Source organism: Taurulus bubalis, assembly GCF_910589615.1.
Source record: "Taurulus bubalis genome assembly, chromosome: 20".
NCBI classification, from domain to species: domain Eukaryota; kingdom Metazoa; phylum Chordata; class Actinopteri; order Perciformes; family Cottidae; genus Taurulus; species Taurulus bubalis.
Window position 1 is genome coordinate 5,419,105 of NC_136608.1, and position 9,420 is coordinate 5,428,524.

The 9,420-nt window shown below is 48.1% G+C and overlaps 1 protein-coding gene across 1 annotated transcript; it reads left to right on the top strand.

Annotated features, from left to right (window-relative positions):
* Positions 1-317: 317 nt before the first annotated feature.
* Positions 318-9,154, top strand: lrig3 (leucine-rich repeats and immunoglobulin-like domains 3). The gene is made up of 15 exons (XM_079236165.1): positions 318-413; positions 897-1,040; positions 1,168-1,311; positions 2,102-2,245; positions 4,324-4,404; positions 4,529-4,600; positions 5,106-5,177; positions 5,545-5,708; positions 6,056-6,391; positions 6,512-6,793; positions 6,894-7,370; positions 7,483-7,641; positions 7,738-7,878; positions 8,052-8,306; positions 8,398-9,154. Exons 1-15 carry the CDS (start codon positions 385-387, stop codon positions 8,616-8,618), a joined length of 2,721 nt encoding a protein of 906 aa, XP_079092291.1. The 5' UTR covers positions 318-384; the 3' UTR covers positions 8,619-9,154.
* Positions 9,155-9,420: the final 266 nt, after the last annotated feature.

Consider the following 9,420-nt stretch of genomic DNA (forward strand, 5'->3'; position numbering starts at 1 on the left):
CAGTATTTTTGTCCTTTATTGGAGCGACGGTGTCTGTGTTTTCAGAGCAAACAACAGGATCACCAGGATCCCCGTGGAGCAGCTCCGGCCCTTCCTCGCCCTGGAAACGCTCGACCTCAGCAACAACAACATCGTGGAGATAAAGGCCAGCTCCTTCCCCGCGCTGCCGCTCAAGAACCTGTGAGTGCCCGATGAACATTTAGTCGTGATCCAAAAGGCCCACAATGCTCTGCATGTTTTAGTCTCCTGACTGGATCGTCCTCTCTCAGGTTCCTCAACAACAACCGTATCTCCTCGCTGGAGACGGGCTGCTTCACCAACCTCTCCAGCAGCCTGCAGGTTCTCCGGCTCAACCGCAACCGCCTGTCCGCCATCCCGGCGAAGATGTTCCAGCTGCCCAACCTCCAGCACCTGTAAGCTTCGCTGTCTTCTGTTCTTTTAGAGAGATTTCTTTGAGCCGTGTCGGTTCGCGACGCGTCTGATATCGACACCTTGAGACTTTTTAAGACTTGCCAGACATTCTGAAGAAAGTTACTCTCTTGCCCAAACCTTTTCTGACCTTTGACCTGACCCCACACTAGTTAGCAAGCTTGTCATTTGCTGAGTTGAGGACATACACATGGTTAACAAAACAATTACAGTCCATAAAGTCATTTATATTCAACAATGTACAAACATCGCAGAATTTCCTCGCTATCTCTCTTCCATGGCAAGGCTTTCTCTGATTGGCTGACAACTGACCCCTATATCTGAATGCCAGGATATCATTTTGAAGATCTAATTTGCTCACATAGTCATTTTAGGGTACTGTTACATTACACAATACATTCTGAAGTATCTGCACGTTTTCCTCGCTCGTGCTTGTGTGTTTACTCTTTTCCCCGTGTGCGTTTCAGGGAGCTGAGCAGGAACCGCGTCCGCAGGGTGGAGGGCCTGACGTTCCACGGCCTGCACGCCCTTCGCTCCTTGAAGATGCAGAGAAACGGCCTCAACCGCCTGATGGACGGGGCCTTCTGGGGCCTCAGCAACATGGAAGTCCTGTAAGCAACTTTGCACGCAATGCACATCGAGTTCTGTTCCTCCAAATGTAGTGTAAGGTCTCATTGTGTGAGTGTGTGTGTGTGTGTGTGTGTGTGTGTGTGTGTGTGTGTGTGTGTGGGCCTGCAGGCAGCTGGACTACAACAACCTGACAGAGGTGAGTAAGGGCTGGCTCTACGGCCTGCTGACTCTGCAGCAGCTCCACCTCGGCCACAACGCCATCAGCAGGATCCGACCTGACGCCTGGGAGTTCTGCCAGAAACTCAGCGAGCTGTGAGTCCACCTTTCTTTTCTCTCTCTCTCTCTCTCTCTCTCTCTCTCTCTCTCTTTGCACCCTCTCCACCCCGCCCCCCCCCTCTCGTTATTCCCTCCTCACTTTCCATTCACACTCTGAACTCCCAACACTTCTCTGTGTCGCCCTCTCCTCCCCTTTGGCACTCCGGGCCTGCCCTTCCTCACACTCCAGTTCCTCTTGTCGCCTACCACACACACACACACACACACACACACACAGACACACACACACAGACACAGACAAAGCAGCGCCTCTTATGCTCTGCCAGAGTGCCAACATTAAAGCACTGCCAACATGTCCCACACCCCTCTGCCTCTTCTCTTTTCTGCCGTCACTTAAACCAAACATATCGGCCTCCGGAAGTCCCACTTCTTCCTCTTATTGGAAAACTCCATTATTAGTCGCAGTCTCTCTCCACGTCAAACGCCACGTTACCCACACACTTCAGCGATTCACCCCCTCATCAACACGCATTCCTGGAAGCAGATTGAATTTCCTTTGTTGTGGCTCTTGTTTACAGCAGCGGTCATTTTAGTGTTTGGAGTGTTTTTCACAGCCCCCCCTCTCCGTGTTTCTCTCACTCTTATCACACAAAGCTGAGAGTAAACAAGCCGCCTGTCGGCTGGGACATGCCCGCCTATCTGATTTGGTCTCATCTAAGTTTACTCACGAGTTCTGATTTGTTGCAAAAGTTGATCTCCTCAAACTCGTAGGAAAATAAGTTGACCTCACGATTGTTTTATTTTTTTCCTGTCGTCTGCCCTTCAGCGACCTCTCCTTCAACCATCTGTCCAGACTGGAGGAGTCCAGCTTCGTGGGCCTCAGCGTGCTGGACGAGCTCCACATCGGAAACAACCGCGTGAGCTTCATTGCGGACGGGGCTTTTCGCGGCCTCTCCAACCTGCAGATGCTGTAAGTTGAATTCCAAAGTTTCAGAACGAAAGACGGCGCAAAAGGGTTTCCCAGGGTTTTCGGTCCTCGTCGTGTGTGAATCTGATGCAACTTGTCTTTTCAATGTGAAATCAAATATCCTGAATGTAGTCGGTTTTAAACTCACACATAAAGATCTAAGGAACGGATACCGAACCAAAAAATCTGAACCCTGGAACGAATATCATTTTCTAGCATTTGACGGATTGAGACAAGCAGTTTGTTTGCCAGTTTTTGTGCTAAACTCAGCTCATCCGGTCTCAAGTCTGGCTCCAAAACAGGGAGTTAACGCTAATCTTAAAATGTCCAACTATTGCTTTAAGTGGATACTTTGTGTGATTCAGTGTTTCAGCTATCTATAACATTAAATGTAAGTACAAGGCCCCCTTCACCCTCTTTAAACACCCCTCCACCATCAATCCGCTGCCTGAGTGGAAATATCCTGCCTGATGTGTTTTGGGGATGTGAAATAGATTACTGTGTTGAGGTCTCCACACACATAAAAAAAAAAAAAAAACCCGACCTCAACATCTCCCCTTCTTCCGCCTGACCCCCTTCTCCCACACCCACATGCACCCATCCCCCCTTTCCCACAGAGCGGCTCCGTAACATTTCCCCTGGTTGGGATTTTTTAACTGGAACCAAATGTCAGCTTCACTGCTGAGGTCACCGTAGGGCAGGTGTGCAGCTAGGTGGACATGGATAGCTTCAGGGCTTCAAATCCACCACCCCCACCCCCACACACACACACACACACACACACACACACACACACACACACACACACACACACCCTTCCTCAATCTCAATCAGCCACAACCAGGCCTGTCGAGGAGGAAAATAGCAGTTTGAAAGCATTAGAGCAGCTGAGGGATCAAAGGAGGCAATTTCTCTGGGAAATTCTTGGCTTTTAGTGATTTAGCACTGAAGTGCTGTGTATTAAGTTGTTTGGTGTACCTTTTTTATAGCAGTTATATAATCTGTCCATTTTTTTTCAGCCGCCACAACTTTGAGTTTGATAGCAGAAGATGTTTCAGGCAACATTAACGCTAATCGTCAGGTTCATTCCCTCCAAATCAAAGAGTAAGAGCTTTTCTTGGAGAGCCGCTAAGAAATCCATTAAAGTAAAAGTGGAGATTCACTAAATTATAACAGTTAGCACCACACAAAGTGGTTCTTACGAAGAGATTATTTTTTACTACATATTTAAGATCTGTCAGATGTGAGTGTTAGCTAACTGAAGCCACGAGCAAAACTTACGTTAGCTTGCTCGCTGTTTACCGCATCAAGATGCTGGTGAAGCTAGCCAAAACCTACAATGAATTTATGGAGAAAAACAATATTTTTAGAGTTAATAGTAAGATGTTTGTTGGCCATTAGTCTAGCTAACATGATTGACATAACAACATGATTAGGTTTATCATATTAAAAAACGTCTACTCTTTACTCTAAACGGAGCTAACGTTAGCTTTGTCTGTGTAAATATTTAGTAATAGCTAGTCCCTATTTAATAAATAGTTTGGTTTTAAAATATAACTGTTCACCATATTTTTGTGGTGTGTAAATCTCCAGTTAGTTAACACTTATATCTAATTTAACTTAGTAATTTAATTAGAGTTCATATAAAGTAAGGGGTGTTTCACAAAAACAATCCCTCTTTTTTGCCAGAAATGTAAAACATCACAGATTCATTATGTATTTAATGTTGGATGCAGGATCTGTGGCAACACTTCTCGTACATATTTGAGTTGCATGCAGAGTATATTTATCCCCTCAAATGAAGTTTAAAATGCAGCGCACATCTTATATTGCAGCATTTCCTTGTAAACATTTTCTATACAACGCAGAAAAGCCATTGCAGACTTTTAAAAGCGCCGCAAAGGCCAGGCAGGAACTTCCTGTAAGGCATGGAGCCGCTTTGAATATCATTTTAAAGCCTTGAACGTCTTCCCCCTCAAACGAAATGTAAAGCCGCATAAAGTTTTATTAACATCGCAAGTGCAGTTGTTTTCTGGGCGTGGATTTTTTACGAGGTGGTCTGTCTTTGTTTCTTTGGAAAGGGATCTCCAAAATAATGAAATCTCCTGGACCATTGAAGACATGAACGGCCCTTTCTCTGCCCTGGACAAGCTGAAAAAACTGTGAGTTCACTGTCAACGTTAACGTGCCGTTTCACACCTGGACTGGGCGACTTTATGGAACATCACCAAAACAAGGCCAGCGAGCAAACATTTGAAATTGATGAGAATCTTGTCATTTTCCCAGATTTCTGCAGGGGAACCGGATCCGCTCGGTGACCAAGAAGTCTTTCTCTGGCCTGGACGCACTGCAGCACCTGTGAGTCGGCCTCGTGTTTCACTGATTATTTCCATAAGTCCGAGCCGTAAACTAAGCGGGGTGAATCACACTGAGACACAGAGGCTGTTTGTTAGAGCCGTACACCCAAACGGTCTTCTCCCATTCCACCGCTTTGATGTGGAATCAAGAAGAGAGAAAAAAAAGCTCCACCATTAGTATCTTTACATGTGTGCCAGACTATATCGATCACCAAGGCAAGTGGAGGGAACTCTCTCTCTCTGTGTGTGTGTGTCACACACACAACAGCTGCATTTGATTCTAATTAGAGTTTTTTCCCAGCCGCTGCCAGAGCTCAAAGCAGCCCAGAGTTGGGCCTCTCTTGATTAACACAGCAAACGGCTGCCCAGAGTTTTATTGTTCTGGAGCCCAGACCTTTTTTTCCTCTCGATTGAAGTTTTTGTAGCCTTCACTCTACACGGCTGATGTTGGCAGAAAACGCCGCCATCTCACTAGTCCTAATCTCTTTTCCCGTCTCTTTCTCCAGAGATTTGAGCAACAACGCCATCATGTCCATCCAGGCGAACGCCTTCTCTCAGATGAAGAACCTGCGGGAGCTGTAAGTATGACCGCGTCTCAGGGCAGCTTTAGATAGTCTCTCTGTGTTTATGTGGGACAGAGCACCAGGTGAAAGTCATTATGGTCTGCTGGGAAAGCCAGCACCGAGCAGCGCTTGCTCCAGTGTTATTAACAACTTCACAGGTTCCTTTGTCTCCCTCCGCTAAAGGATAGTGTCTGGTATAAAGCTATGCAATGGAATTTTTTCATTTTCCCAAGATTATTGCGACTTGATGTAGCACTGACCACACTCTCCCTCTGGAGATTAGCCTCACGACCAAAATCACTGAAAGTGAACTATTTAATTAAAGTGATATTATTGTCCTTGTGAACAAAGTTTTCTTTTGTGGTATCTTCTCTCCTGGCAGCCGCCTGAACACCTCCAGCCTCTTGTGCGACTGCCAGCTGAAGTGGCTTCCCGTCTGGGTGGCGGAGCAAACCTTCTTGCCCTGCGTCAACGCCAGCTGCGCCCACCCGCAGATGCTGAAGGGCAGGAGCATGTTCGCCGTCAGCCAAGAGGAGTTTGTGTGTGGTAAGTGATGCATTCACTTGGTGTAACACCTTCACACACACACACACTCACACAGGTTTTCCATTTACAAGCTGACCCAGATTGTTCAGTATTTTTCTCCCTGACTCCTGGTCAAGCTAATGAGCCTCGTGGAAATGTACTAGGTTCGGTTTTCAGCTTTCCTCGTTACCATCATAGAGATCTACTGAGGAGATATTTCAGTTCAGTTTTTCCCCTTTCAGATCTGCCAACAAACCCCCCCCCCCAAAAAAAATGCACCAGACGTTGCTAAATAGCCTTTTCCAGACCTGGACACATATATCGTTTTACACAGACATTTCAAATTCTCCCCTTTGTCGTTCTCCCAGATGACTTCCCAAAGCCTCAAATCACCGTAGAGCCGGAGACCCAGTCGGCGCTCAAGGGTACCAACGTGACGTTCGTCTGCTCGGCGGCCAGCTCCAGCGACTCGCCCATGACCTTCGCCTGGAAGAAAGACAATGAGGCCCTGAACGACGTGGAGATCCACAACCAGGCCCACTTGCGGGTGCAGGGAGGCACGGCAGGCGAGACGGAGGTGACGGAGTACACGACCACCCTGGAGCTACGTAATGTGGAGTTCTCCAGCGAGGGGAAGTACCAGTGCGTCATCTCCAACCACTTTGGATCGTCCTACTCCATCAAGGCCAGGCTCACGGTCAACAGTAAGTTTGGGATTGGAGAAGACGATCGTTTGGAATGAGCCTCTTATAAAGAAGGATCATCAAACACCCGTCAAATTCCGAAAAGATTCTAATCACGTTTTTTTTAAATCTAATTTCCAGTGATGCCTTCCTTCACCAAGATGCCAATGGACCTGAGTATCCGAGCCGGAGCGACAGCCAGGCTGGAATGTGCCGCCGTTGGTCACCCGTCCCCTCAGATCGCCTGGCAGAAAGACGGAGGCACCGACTTCCCAGCCGCCCGCGAACGCCGCATGCACGTCATGCCGGAGGACGACGTGTTTTTCATAGTGGACGTCAAGACCGAGGACATCGGCGTTTATAGCTGCACGGCTCAGAACACCGCTGGAGCTATTTCTGCAAACGCTACGCTCACTGTGCTCGGTGAGAAGCGGCAGAAAGGGAAAACTCTTTGTTTAGAGCTTCCATTTTAAGTTGACAGTGAATCAGTCTCACTAACTTAAATTCTATTCCATTGCTTCAGAAACGCCTTCCTTCCTGCGGCCCCTCATGGATCGCACCGTGGCCAAGGGCGAAACCGCCGTCCTCCAGTGCATAGCTGGCGGCAGCCCTCCCCCGAGGCTGAACTGGACCAAAGACGACAGTCCTCTGGTAGTGACCGAGCGCCACTTCTTCGCCGCCGCCAACCAGCTCCTCATCATCGTTGACGCTGCGGAGGCGGACGCGGGGAAGTACACCTGCGAGATGTCCAACGCGCTGGGCACGGAGAGGGGCAACGTCCTGCTGGCGGTCATCCCCAATCCCAACTGCGACTCCGGAGTGCAGGGCGGCGTGGGAGTCGGCATGGTGGCCGGGGCGGGATCGGACGGCGACGGCTGGACCACGGTGGGAATCGTCATCATAGCCGTGGTGTGCTGCGTGGTGGGCACGTCGCTGGTGTGGGTGGTCATCATCTACCACACGCGGCGCCGCAATGAGGACTGCAGCGTCACCAACACAGGTCGGTGCATGCTGGTTGTTGGGGGTTTAACCTTTTTTTTAATCACGTTTAAAAGGAATCTGTTCACAAAAATGAGAGTGTATGACATAACTTGATGTCTTCGCGCTCCCAGATGAGACCAACCTGCCGGCTGACATCCCCAGCTACCTGTCCTCCCAGGGGACGCTTGCCGACCGACAGGACGGCTACATCCCATCAGAGAGCGGCAGCAGCCATCAGTACATGGCCTCGTCAATCAGCGGCTTCTACCTGCAGCCGAAAGACATGAACGGTAAAACACCTGCCCTTTTCTCATTTGTCCTAAAACGGAATCCCTCTGCAGTCACATTTTTTTCTGACATGGTTCTCTTCCATTCGGCCTGTACAGGTTTCTGTCAGCTTGATACAGGAAGTGAAACGGACATGGAAGGAGCCATCGATCCTCTGCTCTGCCATTACCAAGGTCCCATCGGCTCACTGCTTCGCCGAGAGAACTTGTACTCCACCGACCCGACGGAAGTCTTCACAGGTCTGTGAAATACTTCTGTTAAATAGAAAATGTTCTCTTGATCCTTATCCTACAGCAATACTCTTCGACTCTTATTGATGTCGAACATTAAACAACATAATAATATATACAGTCATTATTATCTTTCTCACTCTCTAAAGGAACTAATCATTTCTTTATTTTCTACCTTTTAGGCTGTTCCATCGACCAAAAGCCCGTCTGCATTGACTCCTACAGCGGCAGCCTGACCAACTCTAAAATGAGGGACTACTTCCTGTCTGAGCATTTTGACCTCTGCTCGTCCTCGGTCCTGATGCAGCTCCCCAACGCCGGTCTCCACCACGGCCCTTATCCCCAGCAGAGTGACCGCCGGCCATCTGCGGAGGAGGTGGAAGCCAACGACTACGGCAAGCCTCACGAGTGCCTTTCCCCCTCCAACACCTTCATGGGTATGTCTGAAGTCGATTGCTTGCACAAACCTTTTCCGGATGTTCTCTGTACGTCGGTCTGACTTCTTACTTCCCCCGTTTTTTTGCTCAGGAACATTTGGGAAGACTAAGGGGAGGCCTAACAAGGACCTTTACCCAGGCTTCCCACCACCGTTGGTGACGCATATGGGGATAACTCTGCACGAGAATCCCTACACGGCTCCGGACGCCGATTCCGACCTGGAGGAGAGCAGTCTCAGCAAGGACTCTGCATCGGAGCAGAGCGACAGCGTTTACGAGCAGCCGTTTGACAGCAGCAGGACGAGCACTTAGCTGAGTGACACTTGTTTTTGATCAAGAGGACGACCCAAAAAAAAGGATAACTTCTACCTCACTGAATGGACACTTTTGCAATAAAGGACTCCTGAAATGTGCAACGAGTGAATGTAACGGACAATGTGATGTTCCGAGAGAAAAGTCAAAAGGAGCATTTTAGCAGCTGTTCGCCAAGGACACAGCTTCAGCTAAATAATATAGATGAATATATACATTTTTTTTTATATAAAGTTTATTATATTTTGTAAATTGTATATAAACAGATTCCATTATTTTTGCTTACCTTTTGTGTACGAGTATTTTTGCAGCCCTGCCAATTCAGTTATTCCAGCTTTGAATGAAGCAATGTTTTGCACATGTGTAAACAATAAAAAAAATACACCTTAATGTGTGATGCTGCCTTCACCTCAGTGCTCCCGAGTCTTCAATGATGTTACTGTCTTTATCGCGCAGGAGGTGTGTTTGAGATTTAGAGCCCTGGTGGTGGGTGTTGAGCGCTGGCCTTCTAGAGCTGAACCACAGACCGCCCAAGGACGGCCCAGGTCTGTCATCAGTCAGCCCCCCCACCAAGAAAAGCGAGACGCAGACAGAGAGGATGTTTAACCGTTTGGTATCGAAATCTGGTTCCATGTAGGGCTGGAAAAATACTTAGAAATGATAGTTCATCATGTGGTGCAGATTTACCGTTGGCTTACTGAACTAATGATTCGGAGCAAACCGTGATTTTGCATGAGTCTGCCATGTTGTGACTTAAATAAATACTGGAAAATATCCATAATGGTATCCTCACAATGATATC

Coding starts and splice junctions, on each gene's coding strand:
- lrig3 (XM_079236165.1), top strand. CDS start 385: ATGTTCCAGCTGCCCAACCTCCAGCACCT. Junction 4,601..5,105: donor CTGGACGCACTGCAGCACCT/GTGAGTCGGCCT, acceptor CTCTTTCTCCAG/AGATTTGAGCAACAACGCCA. Junction 7,879..8,051: donor CCCGACGGAAGTCTTCACAG/GTCTGTGAAATA, acceptor TCTACCTTTTAG/GCTGTTCCATCGACCAAAAG.